The sequence below is a fragment of the Nymphaea colorata genome, chromosome 1 (assembly GCF_008831285.2).
Source record: "Nymphaea colorata isolate Beijing-Zhang1983 chromosome 1, ASM883128v2, whole genome shotgun sequence".
Classification (NCBI taxonomy): Eukaryota; Viridiplantae; Streptophyta; class Magnoliopsida; order Nymphaeales; family Nymphaeaceae; genus Nymphaea; species Nymphaea colorata.
The window spans coordinates 37,805,384-37,821,501 of record NC_045138.2 but is presented as its reverse complement, the minus strand read 5'-3'; the positions used below and the strand labels follow the sequence as shown (position 1 = coordinate 37,821,501).

General features: G+C 38.8%; 1 protein-coding gene and 1 non-coding gene across 2 annotated transcripts; both read right to left on the bottom strand.

Moving 5' to 3' along the window:
* Positions 1 to 6,082: 6,082 nt before the first annotated feature.
* On the bottom strand, positions 6,083 to 6,178 carry LOC116246536 (small nucleolar RNA snoR31/Z110/Z27). The gene has a single exon (XR_004170720.1). It is a non-coding gene; the product is annotated as a small nucleolar RNA snoR31/Z110/Z27 (small nucleolar RNA).
* Positions 6,179 to 7,920: 1,742 nt separating this feature from the next.
* On the bottom strand, positions 7,921 to 11,911 carry LOC116264965 (wax ester synthase/diacylglycerol acyltransferase 4-like). Its single transcript, XM_031645452.1, has 5 exons — positions 11,686 to 11,911; positions 9,698 to 10,270; positions 8,931 to 9,284; positions 8,500 to 8,637; positions 7,921 to 8,331 (listed from the first exon to the last, which is right to left on the bottom strand). Exons 1-5 carry the CDS (start codon positions 11,893 to 11,895, stop codon positions 8,185 to 8,187), a joined length of 1,422 nt encoding a protein of 473 aa, XP_031501312.1. The 5' UTR covers positions 11,896 to 11,911; the 3' UTR covers positions 7,921 to 8,184.
* Between the last annotated feature and the right edge of the window lie 4,207 nt (positions 11,912 to 16,118).

The following is a 16,118-nucleotide window of genomic DNA, read 5'->3' as shown; positions in this document are numbered from 1 at the left end:
TTGTGCTCGAAAACCTTGATCAGATGTGAGAGGTAATCCTAAATTTAGAAAATGAAAAAAAACGAAGGCCCAAAATTTTCATACTTATACTTCACCTGCATGTACATTATTATTTCCATTCATAGTAAATATACTATACCATAATTAGACGTGAAAAGAAGTTCAGAACACACAAAAACACATACACACACACACATATATATATCTTTAACATGGTAGAATGATCTGGTATATTTGATTTGACTGGGTTCTTAAAGGAGTTTTTTTCTTCCATTCCAACATCACGTCCAGATGAACCCATATGATCAGTCAGTGGATAAAGAGTATCTTCTGAATCCATTTTCTGCTGTATCGGTCGCTGACCGATTGCATATATCCATGTTCTCCTACCCGCCGGACTCGGAATTAAGTGACCAAATTACCAATTGTGCGAAGATTTGCCTGAAAATGTGGATCCAGTTAATAAGGAAATATTGCCAGAATTGGGCTTGAAATGAAGCTTGATGTGGACATGATCAAGTTCTTTGCTTAATAGGCAAGAACGCTTCTCCCTGAACGCTTGCGTACGATTGTGAAGCCAATACAACTCTTCTTGGGGTTGTATTTATTCTTCGCATTCCTGGCATGCCAAAAAAAGAACAACTTGTTCTTAGGGTCCGCGGTTGATATTTGTGCTCCCCAAACATATATTCATACTATACATGTTGAAAAAAAAAATGTACCAAGTTGTTTCAAAAAGTCATACTATTATGCAGTGGAGGAAATAGGATTTTTTGGTCGAGGAGCACATGTATGATACATTTAGTTCTGATGTGAGCAGTACCATATACAATTTTTGGTTCATCCCAATCTAAATTTTTGTCGAAATTTTTTGATCGGTTGGTGTGAGCAGTGGCTTATATGAACACATATGTAACTACACTAATGCTATTATAGTACATTCCACTTCCCATTTAATGGATGAAAATGGAGAAACCTCCCGTGCAAGGGTTGAAAAGAGAAAGAAAGAGAGGGATGATGGTTGTCATTGATGCTGCCGACAATTTATACCAGTGCAAAATAAGAGCAGGAGAGAGAGACAAAAGAGAAAGGAGGGATGAGAGAGAGGCGAGAGGAGAAACGGAAAGAAGAAAGTGAAGTGGCAATAGAGACGGGGTGGCCCCTAACACTGAGTCCAAGTGAGTATAAACTCAACACAATGTGTTACGGGCCGGTACCCAATACTCGATGGGTACCGAACTCAGTGCTTATAATGATATAGTCAGTGGCAGAGCGAAGGTTTATCTTGAAAGATGGGCATTATATAATTTTCAAAATCTTTATAGGGCCAAATTTAATTAAAAAAAACATTTTGATTTTTGAAAAACTGGGGTGACCTATGGCTCTTGTTGGACTGTCACTCTCATCTGCTCCAAAAGATGGTTACCCACATGTTGTGTTTGGTGTGCATGGTGCATAGCCTTTAAGTAAAGCCAAGTGTATCTCTAGCTCACATTTATGAGTACGCAGCATGCACCGGAGCTGTGCATATAACCAGGTTCACCTTGGTCTCATGTGATACCTTTTCATTTATTCAAACATAAGTGCATTGTACTTTTTAAACAATAAAGTGGTAGTTGTGAAATATGTGGTAAAACATATGTTTCAGGAACAAAATATTATGAAATGTTCGATTAAAATACCTACAAAACATGAAAATGCATCAGCGCGGGTGAGTGGGTCACTCTCTTGGTGGTGTACATTAAGAGTGTCATCCACATGCAATGGCGGAGCCACATGGTGGCTGGCCACACCAGACTCACAAAATTAGTTTAGTATATATGTCAATTTTTTGTTATATTTGATTGTTATACATGCAAGTGAGCTAAACAAATTAAAGGTATTGAATGAGTGCCCCCACTAAAACAAAACTGGCTTCACTAGTGCCCACATGATGACTAACTTTCTTTCTTCCATGCACAACCACAAGCATGCATATGCTGGCATGCCCCACCGGCTAACACATTTCCATTAGCTTATACATAAGTTAACATGTGATCAAATCTATGTACACACCAAAATTTGGTCAGAGTAAAAGTATTACTGCCCAAAACTCTTAACACTTATGTGAATTGAATTGATGACAAACTTTATACCTGCTCATCAATCTAACCAGTTATGTCAAGTCTGCGTTGAGACTATTTTGAAAGTGTATTTACTAGCAGAGCTGATATGTATTCAGATTCCTCATTATCTTGGGCGCAATGATCTGCAGCTTGGCTTTCATTTTGCCCACTCAACTACTGACACAAACACATGCTTCTGTATGGATTTAGCTGTCAAACACAGTTCAAATCATATGGACACTAAGAAAACGAAAAGATGTAGATTCTTAGAATATACTACATGGGGATTGATGGCAAGATTAAGTGAAGCAGGTAAGTATAACTCCAACCAATTGCGTGAACTTTGGACTTAGATTCAGAACCAACCTGTCTCTTCCATCCAGCCCCACAGACAAAATAAACCATTGGACGCATCCTCAATTCTTTTTTTTTTTAGAGTGCTAAAAAAAATGAGATTTTGTTTTGAAAATGAGAGAAAAATGGACTCACCCGTCAATACAAAGATCGACCGTTCCTAGTGTTTTTATCAGGAGTAATCAATACAAGTGCTATGTTTATTATTGATGTATTTCATTTTGACTTAAACATCTTTTTCATTTTATATGTGATGTAGTGTTTGAGAAAATGTTGAAGATTTTATGTTTCAAGATTTTTAGAAAGTTTTGAAAAATCTTTTGAGAGTGTAAAAACATTTTGATTTGAGAAATTTTGAATCGAGAAATCATTATAAATATCATTTTGATAACTTTGAAGATCATCTTTTGAAATCACTTTAGTGTTCTCTTACGACTTTAAGTCGGTTGACATTTTGCAATAATTCGGTTACTACCTAGTCAGATTTCCATCTCATCTTGGTTAAGTTTTTTAGAAAAGTGCATGTGATCATAAGTGATGTTAAGTGAATGTAAATGAATGAATGTATTAATCATATATGATTAAAAGAGAATAATGCATTCATACAATAACATTAATATAAAAGCATTCCTACCATAACATACATCTAAGGTTTGTTTTTACAATTGTCATAAATATTTTTATTAAGAAAGAAAAGTTTTTGAAAATGGCATGGGGTACTTGAGTTTTGGTTTTGATGAAGTCGGTAAATAAAAAATCTTGAAAGAAAAATATGTTCAAAAGAATGAAAAAGATAAAAACTTAATCACAAGAGAAATATAAAGAAAGAGAAAGAGCTTTTGAAGATCACTAAATAAAAGATTTTAAAAGATGAGAGATATATCTTTGTATGTATGTATAGATGTATAAGCTTTTGAAAATGAAGTCTTAATTTAAATAAAGAGGAAAAAAAAACTCTTAAAAAAAAGATAGAGAAAGATGCATATATACGCGTACATATTACATATTATCACATATACACTTTTTTTTGAGTTGCATCAAAGAACATCATTATCCAAGGATGTGAGATCCCTAGAGAATAAAAATCTATTGGATTAATGGAACTAATCCTTGCTTAGAAGTTTGATGACTTGTTTTTGGCCTTGCAAAAGCATTAACCCACATAAAAGAAATAATTTTACAGTTTATGAACATTTCTTTCACCTCAACGGATAAAGATTGGTTAGGGCTTCTGAATGCCTAAGAATCATGAACGAATCAAAGTAAGCTTGAGATTCTGCACACGGGAAGAAGACGACAAGATCATTTCAGAAATAAACTAAAATTTGTAAAGGCCCGAGCTTGAAATTTTCACAAAAAAGTCTGTCCACAGTGAAAAGAGTGCAATTCCCTGCTATTTTTGCAAAGCAAAATGAATCTCATTTTACCAAGTCTTTTAAAAAAAAAAAAAAAGTGGTATAAATGGGATTTCTTTCTTACGTTCGTAGTTAGTAAAAGTGTTCTGTCATATTTTTTGCTTTACTGGATGTGATTTTGGTCCAACTTTCAGCACATTTCCCAAGATCCGATCATTTGTCTCTATAGGAAGGATAAAAAATTGACCGACTTAGTTGGTAATTAGTTGGCCGACTTGGGTTTTCAATTAGTTTTTCAAGAGCAGTACATCTGATGGGAGAGAGTTACAGCAATAAAACCATAAAAAATCTATTCGCTTTGTTTGGTTGGAACGAAAGAGAAGGATTGAACAATAATCCTTTAATTGAAAAGAATGAAATGAAAAGAAAATTTAAAAGTTTGTTTAGCTGTAAAATATATATATATATATATATATATATATATAGTGTAAATCTGAAGGAAATAAAACGTCTCCTCCTTTTTTACCCACAATGCCCCTTTCACCCACTAGTCTTTTCTATCAAAAAGATCGGTCGTTGATCATCAAAGAAAAGCTAAAAGCTTCGGGCATCTTTTTTGCAGTATCTACCTAGGTCCCCAATAAGACTTGTGGGGAAACCAGAAACAGATGTTGGGAGCGAAAACTCCGACCCGTTAGGAGTAGATTAAAGTGAAGGGGATGACGACTGGTCTGAAATTGAAAACCTCATGGGTGATGAACTGGGCGAGGACTTGGACGGCCTCGATGACAGTGATGAAGATCCACATTCTGAAGAGGAAGATGATGGCTGGGATAACGAAGAAGATGACTTTTCTCCTGATTTTGATGACAACAGTAGTACAGGTTTTGAACAAGTGAAGCCGTCAAACTGTGTAAAGGTTTCCCCCAAGCCAAAAGAAAAAGTTGTTATCCCTGTTCTCCCAGATAGTAGACCAAGGGAACGTTGGTGAGAGTTTCATTTCATCATCTTCCCCCTGTGGATGAAACTACTTGGAGTTTGAGGCCATTTCAGAAGAAAGAGGATTTGGGCTTCTCTTGTCAGGTTCTGCAGGCCGATCCATGCATCAGCCACTTAAATTGCATTGAGATTTTGATGCAGTCCCAGGAATATTTTTGACTTGAAGGTCCATTGTTCATGGCAACATGATGCCTTTGTATTCGTGACTGCAGCAGTTTCAGGTTTGTGCTTGATTTCTGCAGTCAATTCTTGACATTGTAGCATTTCCGGTTATGATGGTATTATCAATCATAATGAATACATGATATCTATTTTTTTTACTTATAATCGTGTGCTTTTTCTTAGTTGACCTTGCTTATTAAGTCTGATCGAAAAATCCATGCCATTAAAAGTTAGTAGTGTTTTTCTTTAAGGAGAAAACTCTTGCTAAACATTAAGTTTGGAGGATGACACCTCAGAAGTTAGTGTGAGTAGGACATGAAAGAAGAGTTTAGTGGAAAACAGGACTGTTGAAAAAAAAATGGAGAATGTATAATTGGTCATTTTGTGAACGAATCAAAATGATCGGACAAATGAAAATATTCAGCCTTGTGATAATGGTATCAATGGAGACATGAGATTGAAAATAGTGAAGAACAGCCAGGGTATGTTGATAATATTTCCTTAACAGGTTCTTATCATATTCAATGATGTGTTTGTGACCTCGAGATTGAACAGTTGTTGCTGCATCTACATTAATTGGTTTTTTTTACAAAAATTGTAGTAAATAGAGGTCATGAGTTTCGTTCAAACCAAACCCCTTTTGACCAAATATCGATGAATTCGAGCTCAATATGAGTCAAGTTTGGGTCAAACCACCACACCCGTTGACACTTTCTCAAAGGTATGAAACAGGGACTCTCCAACACAGGACTGAGCTCCACTAAAAGGAAAACCTCTTTTAAGTTTTTAAACATTTTGAATGTTAAAGGTATTATTGTAAAATATTATAAATTTTATCATTTCTTTTTCTTTATAGTCCAAACAAACTTAATTTTAACATTTTTTTCCTTTTTATCCAAACAAATTTTATAATCACCTATTTCATTTACTTTCCTTTTCATTACATTCATTTCCCTTTATCGTTTCCTTTTTTTTTTTCTTTTCCGTTTCATCTCACCCTTTCCCTCCATCCAAACAAAGCTTTTTTACTTACTAAAAGTTTTCAAAAAAGAGTGGTCAAAACAAGTCGACCTAAGAAATAAAAACCGAAGTTAATATACATATTCTTTCATCATCAGAAATGAAAAGTCTTTCTCATCCACAGTTGAATCCAACTGTGTAGGAAGGTGTCCTAAGATTTTTCTGATCTCATCATTTGATGAAAAGAACCCAAGAATACCAAAAATAGAAACAAAGCATCCTAAAAGTGAAAAACATTTAAAAACAAGAACAGCCCTAAGATTCAGAAACAACAATGATCCATCACAAAGCATTCGCTTCAGTTCAAGTGTTTGATTATGTTTTCCTTACATCCCTCTCGATTAAAAAACAAACCCAATACACGGAATCCGGAAAAGAAAGAAAATACGATAACGATTCAGAAAGGACGTAGCGATGGAAGTTATAATCATATCGAGACGATCATAACTCAATGACTTCATGTTCATCATCATCTTCGAAACAGAAAGGGACCCAAATCAGGCTACTAAAAAGCCCATGAAAACATTGCCGAAGAAAAACATTCAATAGGAAACAGAGGTAGGGAAAGAGAGCAACACCAGACGCGAAAAAGAACTACTGTTTCAGAAAACGGCAAAGATACAGCACCCAGGACTACCAAATCTAAACAAAATCACAAAAAAAGACCAAATTTAAGAATCGAGATCATCCTTTCTCTAGAGAAGAGAAACAGAGAAAAATAAACCAAAACCACAAATGCAGAAGCACCCATCTCCGAAAAAGCCAGAGACACCACACATATACAAGAACAACGTGATTGCGAACCATCCGCCAAGAAGCATCACACGGACTAAACAAGTGGAGGGAATTCCTTTGAGAGGCTTTCTGAGAGGGTCCCTTAGAAGCTCTAAGGAGGGGAATCACTGTCAGCCGTACGATCTCGTCCTGATCCACGGTGAACGCAGTATCTCCCTTTTTTGTCTCCCGCTGGTGACGGAAGAGGGCAACCCTGTTTCTAGTTCATAGGAGCTAGCTAGACGATGCAAACGGTTCGGGTCACGAGTGGATGTGGGTCCAAAGGGGCAACATGGGTGGGCGAGCTGCCGCATGGGAGGATCGGGTAAGCCGTGGTCAAACCCGAACCGTTCCCACTATGGATCATGGGAGCAGAATTGAGATTTGATGTCCCATTCTCTTTTAAGCGACCGACCATTTGACTCTAGTTGGTCCTCTCTCATCTTCGGATTTCAAGTCCAAAATTTGGATCTCTAGCCTATTCGACCCTTACATGTCGTATCCATCCTCAAAATCTGGGTTGTCATATGCCCCTCTAAACGTTCGCCTTTAATATTGCACCAGCTTCATAGCTCAGATCTAATTTCTGTCATTCTAATCAAATTGGACCATATAGATTTGACACAGTCTCTTTAGATAAGATTGGTATCGAGTCCTTGATATTCAACTTGTATCCAAGGGAATAGACACAAGTAGGTTGGTAAATGGTTCCTGTCTCGTTCGTTATCCGGCTTGGACATACATCCTGCTATTTCCTTAATTTTCATGCCTTCTATGTCAACATTTATGTTTTCATATGTGAGGGAGAAAGCACTTCGCAAAGGCTTATGCATAAGTAACTCTTCAACGACCACGGTTAATGTCTTCGTAAGCAAATTTAACTGTTCTGTATATATGTGATTTACATTGTAGATTTGGCAACAATTGGGTTTAGATTTTGTTTTTACAACATAAAAACGCTTTTTTAATTTCAAAATCACTGGGGGTGTTCGATTACTCTTGATTTGAACCAAAGAGGGAGGGTCTGATCTTAAATTCATGGTTGTCGAATCCTGAGGATCTCAAACTCGAGGCTATCAAACGTCCCAAATCTTTAGATTGTTATAACTGCTGACTCTAAAATATTGCAGAATCCATTGTATGCACGCCAGTTTCTGACAATACAAAGGTCTATTCATATCCATTCAACAATTTGGGTCGACCCATGAATAGATGCATGGGTAAAGTAGAACCTTAAAACATTGAGATAAGCTCTCAGTAGCAAGAGAGAGGGAGTGAGATGGCAGGAATTGTAGAAATGAAGGCAATGGAGTATTGGGGAGATAAAAAGAAACTTGAACGTTCCCAGAAAAGCTTCTGTTTTATGGGACAATTCATTTTCCCTCTCAGGCATCTCCCTGGATTGAGGGTGTTGTTTAACGTTTCCCTCTTACAGCATCAAGTATCTTGGCAAATGCTTCTTCGAAGCATCCTGTCATCGCATCAGAATCTAAGAAACCTTGCTCTCCTCCTACAGCCAATCTCAGCTTCCCCATGTAACTCAGCATTGATATGGTGAGGCTCTGCAGACATTAGCAACTCTCTATCAACCATGGCAGACGAATCTAAACAGGGTATTGTGAAAATCTCTCTCTCTCTCTCTCTCTCTCTCTCTCTCTCTCTCTCTCACTCACTCACACACACACACGCACTCTTGCATGCACATGTGCGTGCCTAACGAGCATACCCACCTGCGGAATATGTGTCACCATGAAATAGAAGCTTTTGACGGGGCTGCCCCCCAATGATATCTTCTCCAATGGGCCAATTATGTTTGAAATGGTCATGCTGGTGTTTCCTAGTGTCGAATGAATGTGCTCTGCTGCTGCCTGTAACAAGCCAAAGTGTCATATAAGTTCCAATTTCATGCAAATTTGGACATTCAGTCATGTTCTGATTCAAATTCAGATGAAGAACTTGATATGAGTCCAAATCTAGAGCTGGAGATCCAGCTTTTGTCAAAGGAAATGAACCAAGTGAACTCAAATCCGATTGGCCGGTTGAACCAAATCAGAACGTAACAATTGTAAATCCCTATCTCTGTCATGCTCCAGCCATGCTTCGAACATTGTCAAATGGTGACTACCCATTTGACATGGTTGGTCATAAGTGTTAGGCTCACCTCAGGGCCCCTTAACCTCCTTAGCATGTCTAAGAATCTCCCAGTTAGATATACACCCAGTGAGCTCCTCTTTTTTCTGATCAGTTCTTGTGCTTCATGCACATAATCGATTGGGTTCGCCTTCTTGATGCATTTGCTTGCAGGGAGAGGAACATGTATGAATCCGAACTGGTTTCCCCAGGACGCTTCAGCTCCATCCTTCCTTATATCCTCTAAAGACAGATGCTTAGAGACACTTCTTGTGTTTAGCAACACCAATGCAGTGGCACGTAAGTTTTCTGAGCCCGGACTCATGCGGTGCATGTACAACTGAATGCCATAGAAGACAGTCCCTGTGATTACATCATTCACGGTCTGCCGTGAAAAGAAAAAGGCAAGAAATCAGCGGATAATGAAGACAGTACAGTAAATGTGAACCATGTTTTGCTTTTAGCAATTAACCCTGATGGATGGTTTGGTTCTATATTGGTGCCTAGAATTGTCAAAAGAGGAGATATAGTATTAATATCTTCTAATCTTTGGTCGTTTTCGTGACCTTTTGTCTGATAAGTTCCGGAAGACAGAAAAATAGCTTGGTTTGTCGTAGTCTTTAGTGCCAAAATACTGTTGAAATCTAAAAAAAAAGGTTTATTTAGATTTTCATTACTTTGGAGCACTTTAGTTTATAAAAACGAGGCATCACACTTAGTGTTTTTTTGAGGAGAAGTTGGACTCTTGTAAGCAAATGAACAGGAAATTTACATCCAAAATAGATCAAAGAAACTTACTGCCTTCAATTCTTCTCTGACTTCTCGAATCTCCTCTAGTGAAAGAGAAACAGAGGAGATGAACACAGGCTTGAACTCAACCCCAAGTTCTCCTGATCTTATAGGAGACTTAGGATCTTCAAGCAAACTGCTTTTCAGCAGGCTCCAGCCAAAGTCTTGAAAGGTGAACCAAAGCGGTGAGAGATGTCTCCATACGGTTCCGTTTTCAATTTTAGAACGGTGTTGCTTAGAGGAACCATTACAAGATGGAAATGTAAGTGGCAGGGACGGGTCGTCGGCTCTTCGCAGACAGGAAAATAATGCTGTCATCAGGGAGAAGCCATCCCCAATTGCATGGTGAAGCTTGAACACAAGGGTGTTCACTGCACTAGGAGTGCAGTACTTGAAGATATGGACCTCCCACAGGGGCTTGTTCTGCGACATTTCTTCAATGGCTATCTCTGAGAGGTAGCCTTGCAGGTGTTTCTCATATTCTTCAGGTGACAATCCAGGGGGAAAAGTTGGGATCCTTATATGATCCTTAACGTTCACCTTCACTGGCTTCCAATGTTTCACACCCTTTGCATCTTTGACCTACGAATAATAGGAAAACTTTTCCACCTCAGAAGTATGACAAGAGTAAAAGCTTGAACGAAACTTTATGAAAGATCAGCGGCATTAATGAGCATCGAAATTTGTATTTTATGCAAGGTTTTCCGTCTTAACATTGGTGAAGACGAAATTCCTAAGCACACAGGTAGTATATGTCTTAATGGCGCCATTCTCATCTGGGTAATCAAGCTGGAATTTCTTTTTGCCTTTTTGAAAGGTAAACATGGAAATTTAAGAAATCCAATCCCTTATTGGTCCCGCCCCAACGTTATAAGGGGATGTATGAGTCTGGCAACAGCACCAGCCGAACAGATGCCAGCTTTTTGTTCCATCCTGGGCACGATGGAACGCCTGGAACATGTAAAAGCTGTTCTTATCGTTCCTTGTTTGATAATACACGCAGTTAAACACCCTATTCTTATAACAGGCCTTCAGCTTGCAAACAGCCATCATATCAAGAAAATCAAGCCGTGACTGCACATCTGCCCATGCAGTCCCCTTTGCAGCATAAGAAATTTTCTGGTACATCAGGACTGATTTGTAGGCAGCTGGGGACATTTATGAGTTGTCTGACATGAATAGCTAGTAAAGTGCACTATTTCTTCCAGCTGGGTGGAGGAAGATGGTAAAGTCATTTTCAGGCGCCAAACAGAAGCAGAAGCAACATGAGAATGCCCAAGCATGTAAATCTCATGGTGACGCCAACCAGGTTTCTGTTTTGGAGCTAGACCAGTTCTGTATAGAAAAGGGTGTCTCGTATTTATGACAGGAGAGCTATTTGGGAATCGAAACTTTCTTTTTCTCCTTTTCTAATTGGCCGAACTAGTTCCAGTTCAAAATAATAAACCATTGTCATCTGAATGAGAGGGATGCTTAGAGAGAGAGAGAGAGAGAGAGAGAGAGAGGAAGAAATTGGCCAAAACCAAAAGAGATGGAGTAATGTGGAGCTTCGCTGTCAACAATGGATTGTATTGTCCTTCAGCGAAGTTCGAAAGGCACTTTCACCTTCTCTTTTGGAGCATGTTTTGCAGCGAGAAGAGATCATGATACCAGGCGGGTGATCTGCAATACCCTCGTAACTATACTAACTGGTCGGTCAGGGTGGCGTATAGTGGGCGCGTCCCTCGTTCGATTCCCATGTAAACATTTCTCTCCCTTCTTCTCTCTCTCTCTCTTTCTCTCTCTCTCTCTGTGTGTGTGTGTGTGGCTAGGTTAATGGCTACCATCATACGTTGTCAATAAGAAAAAAAAAGAGGCCATTCGATCAATCTTCTATCAAAATAACTTCTACCAACAGCCAAAAAGCATAACAAAACCACGAACAAAAAGAGAGAAGAGAAGCAAGAAGAAAGACAAGACCACAACGATGAAAAATATTTGGGCACCATGTAAACTACCATGATTGAGGAGAAGCGAGTGCTGACAGGCAAGAACTCCTTCCTGAGGATCTCCTCGCCTTCCTCCCCACCATCGACGGGGCTCTCCAGCTCGAACACTGCCAGAATGTAGACGGACAGAACCGAGCTATTGAAGAACTGGCCGTTGGGGCTGACCGGAATCCGCTCATCCCCATCTCCACCTTCTGCTGCCGCTCCTCCTCTCATCATCGGGCCGTTCGGCTAACCTCTGCAGTGCAATGGTGCCACCTTTTAAGCGTGCACCAATATATAGTCCCCTTCGCATGCTTGCACCTTTCGCATGCTTGCACCATCCCTATCAACTTCGGCCCCCACTGTTTTCGTGTCTGCGAATTTTCAATTTTTCATTTTGTTGTTCTTGGCAGCACAAGTGTTTGTCCCCACGTTTAAATGACACTAAAAGACTTGTGGAGGTTGGAAGAATGGCATTAATGGCGAGTCACAGGTCATCACACGGCATCCCATTTGAAAATTCTTTTAATAATAATAATAATTAACAATTTCTTTTCTCAAATTTTGATTTTATATATATATGAGTAGTCTCTTTTTTGGCTGAAAGAACACCTAAAAGATCTGAGGACATCCACCTCTTGTTTGTTGTGAAGGTTAAAAGGAATCTTGTTTATTATTCTTTATTACTATCATTTAATGGTGGACGGAACGGATGGAAGTACAGGCACGAAACGGAATGATGGTTCCGAAAATTTTGTAATTATGTTGTAGTACAAGGAAAATAGTCAGCGACGAGAGCATTCCATGGAAAAAAAGCATGTAGATGGCAGTGTCCCATGTCTCCCTTTTCTAATAGTCTAATTTGTGCTGGAATAAAAATTGCGTAGTGGACGACGGGACGTAATCTAAATTTTCAAACTAAAAAACAAAAATGTTGTCAGTGTGTGTGTATATATATTATGGCATATTTTTTTAGCAAAACTAAACCTAAGCATATGAACTTATATGATCAGTCTGTGGATAAAGAGTATCTTATGAATCCATTTTCTGCTGTATCGGTCGCGAACCGAGTTGCATATATCCATGTTCTCTTACCCGCCGGACTCGAAATTAAGTGAGCAATTGTGTCAAGATTTGCACCGAAAATGTGGATCCAATTAATAAGGCAATATTACCAGAACTGGCCTTGAAATAAAGCTTGATGTGGACATGAACAGTGGGTACCAAGTTCTTTGCTTCACAGGCAAGAACGCTTCCTGCTCAAGGCTTGCGTATGATTGTGAAGCCAATACAACTCTTATTGGGGTTTTATTTATTCTTCCCATTCTTGGCATGCCAAAAGAAGAAGAACTTGTTCTTGGCGTCCATGGTTGATGTTTGTGTTCTCCAAACATATATTCATAATATACATGTTAAAAAAATATACTAAGTTGTTGTTTCAAAAGTTATACTATTATGCAGTGAAGGAAATAAGATTTTTTTGGTCGAGGGGCACTTGAATTATACATTCAGGTTTTATGTGAGCAGAACCATATATAATTTTTTATTCATTAAAATCTAAATTTGAGTCATTCCGATGAAATTTTTTGACGGGCTGGTGTGAGCAGTGGCGTATACGAACACATGTGTAACTCCACTAATGCTATTACACTACAATCTACTTCCCATTTAGTGGGAAACCCCCGTGCAAGGGTTGAAAAGAGAAAGAGAGGAGGAGATGATAGTTGTCCTGTGGACAATCTATACCAGTGGGAGATAAGAGCAGGGAAGAGGGAGAGAGAGTGAAAGAAGAAAAAAAAAGAAAGGAAGGATGAGAGAGATGTGAGAAGAGAAAAAACAGGGGGCCGGAAGCAAGAAAGTGAAGTGGCAATAGAGCCGGGTTGGCCCCTAATACCGAGCCCAGTGAGTATCGACCCGACACAATGTGTTAGGAGCCATTACCCAATACTCGATGGGTACCTGACACAGTGCTTAAAGTTAATTAACCCTTATTGATATTGTCAAGCCAAGGTTTTGCTTGAAAGAAGAGCATTTAATAATTTTCAAAATCTTTATTGGGCCAAATTTAATTTAAATATATATATATATTGATTTTTGAAAAACTAGGGTGGCCTATGGCTCTTGTTGGACGTAGTGCATAGTTTTTAAGTAAAGCCAACTTTATTCGTGGCGCACTTTTATGAGTACGTAGCATGCACCCTGTGCATATAACACTGCGATACTTTTCATTTATTCCAAGATAAGTGCATCTTACTATTTAAACAATAAAGTGGTAGTTGTGAAATATGTGGTAAGAACATATGTTCTAGGAACACAATATTATGAAAAGTTGAGTTAAAGTACCTAAAAAACATGAAAATGCATCAGCAGGCCAGAGTAAAAGTATTACTGCCCAAAACTCTTGGCGACAGACTTTCTACCTGCCCATCAATCAGGCCAGTTACGCCAAGTCTGCGTTGAGACTATTTTGGTAGTGTATTTACGAGTGGAGCCGATATGTATTCTGATTCCTCATTATCTTGGGCGCAATAATCTGCAGCTTGGCTTTCTTTTGCCCACTCTACTATCGACACAGGCCATATGCTTCTGATCCAACAACCATATGGATTTAGCTGTCAAACAATGTTCAAATCATATAGTCACGCGGATTCCTACAGTATACTACATGAGGATTGACAGCAAGATTAAGTGAAGCAGGTAAATATAACTCCAACCAGCTGCCTGAACTTTGAACTTAGATTCAGATCCAACCTGTCTCTTCCATCCAGCCCCACAGACAAAATAAACCACACACTCACCTACTGCCCCTGCCTCGGCACTGGGATTATCTATTCCAATCTCCTGTCAGGCCTTTAATGTGCCAGGACATTTTTCTCTACTGCAGGAATACTGTATTCATTGGCTTGCATTTCCCTAAGTTGTGCTGGTTATCTATGTGCTCCTCTTCCTGGTTCGCTTCCAATGCTGAAATGAGAGAATCTGGAGTAGTCCCAAGTTCAATTATGGATTAACTGCCATCTTCCAACTCACTGTCTCCGCACCCAAGCAGGCAGGCCGTTTGACTATGACTTTTGTTTCTCTATCTTACTTTCATTAACAGATGTCGCCCATGTGGTCTCCGGCTGGTGGAAAAGATGGTGTTCAGACTAGGAGACCGAATCCACAGGCAAGGGGCTCTCTTTTTAAAGCGCTTGAGTTTTGACAGGATTTAACAGTCAGTTGAGATGGATGCAGCTGTTGATTCGAATTAGAAACAACATCTATAATCACATTATATTTCTTTGAATAAGCGCACGGTGTTCTTAGCATTGTGAGAACTAAGAAAACAGTGTTTCTTTTACCAGATACCCACTTAGATTCATGTTTGTCCATTCATTATAAAGCATGTCCAGAAACCGAGGAAGAAGGTTTTACTATTAATCTGAGAAGAGGTAGAAAATGTTTACCACTCAAAAGATCTTACCAACCTGAAAGGTAAAAAATGTTACCCTTGAAAACTGTTCTCTCTTTTTCTTCTCATAACATCGACGACAAAGTCCAGAGGGAGAGTCCGCCCCTTAGATAGGACCTTATATATATATATATTTAAAGGCCCATAGCATTTGAAACTTCCTTCGGTGGCCGGCGCCGGCCGCACCAACAGACCAGACCGCCTCGTGGTCAAGCGATTAAGCCAATTTTTATGAATGATGGACATTGGGGTGCGGTTAGATTAATGAATGGTTCCAATTTTTATGAACAGTCTCTCGCAATTTTGTACTTGCCCTTCATTCATTGCCCAACAGCCCCTGCCCCAGCTACCACATGAACTTGAAACTGGTCTGATTATTATCTTGTCCACGTCGTGTTTCTAATTATAGAGGCTTCCTTACACCTGTGACCTCCGTGTCTTGCACCCACTTCCAAGAGCCGCCATGAATAGTGAATTGAATTTAATTCTCCTTTATAATAGCATCGTTCCCATCAATCAAACTTCAAATTTGGCAATGTTATTTGCTTTCATTTCCACACATTCACTAATGCATTGCTTAACTTGATCCTCTGTTGCGCTTAATAGCATTAATTACAGAAATAATTAATGAAGAGAACAACATATGTTTTGTAGCCAAAACTCTAGATAAGAGATAATTACGTATTGAACTTGGACGCTGGCGAAAATGGAAGAATTGGACATGCCCTATCTTTTTTCTTAAAGCAAAGGGGGAGGAGTTTCAAAATGAAGGAGAGAAAGGTAATGACATGGTATATTGGCCGACAAAAGGAAGATTGCTTTTGAAAAATGGATGAAGATTTGTTCTTGAAAAACAAAACAGTTCCTCTTTGTAGGGGGAGGAGTTTCAAAATGAAGGAGAGAAAGGTAATGACATGGTATATTGGCCGACAAAAGAAAGATTGCTTTTGAAAAATGGACGCTCTTTGTCATTTTGTTTTTTTCTGTTCAAAATTATGTTTAATTTCCT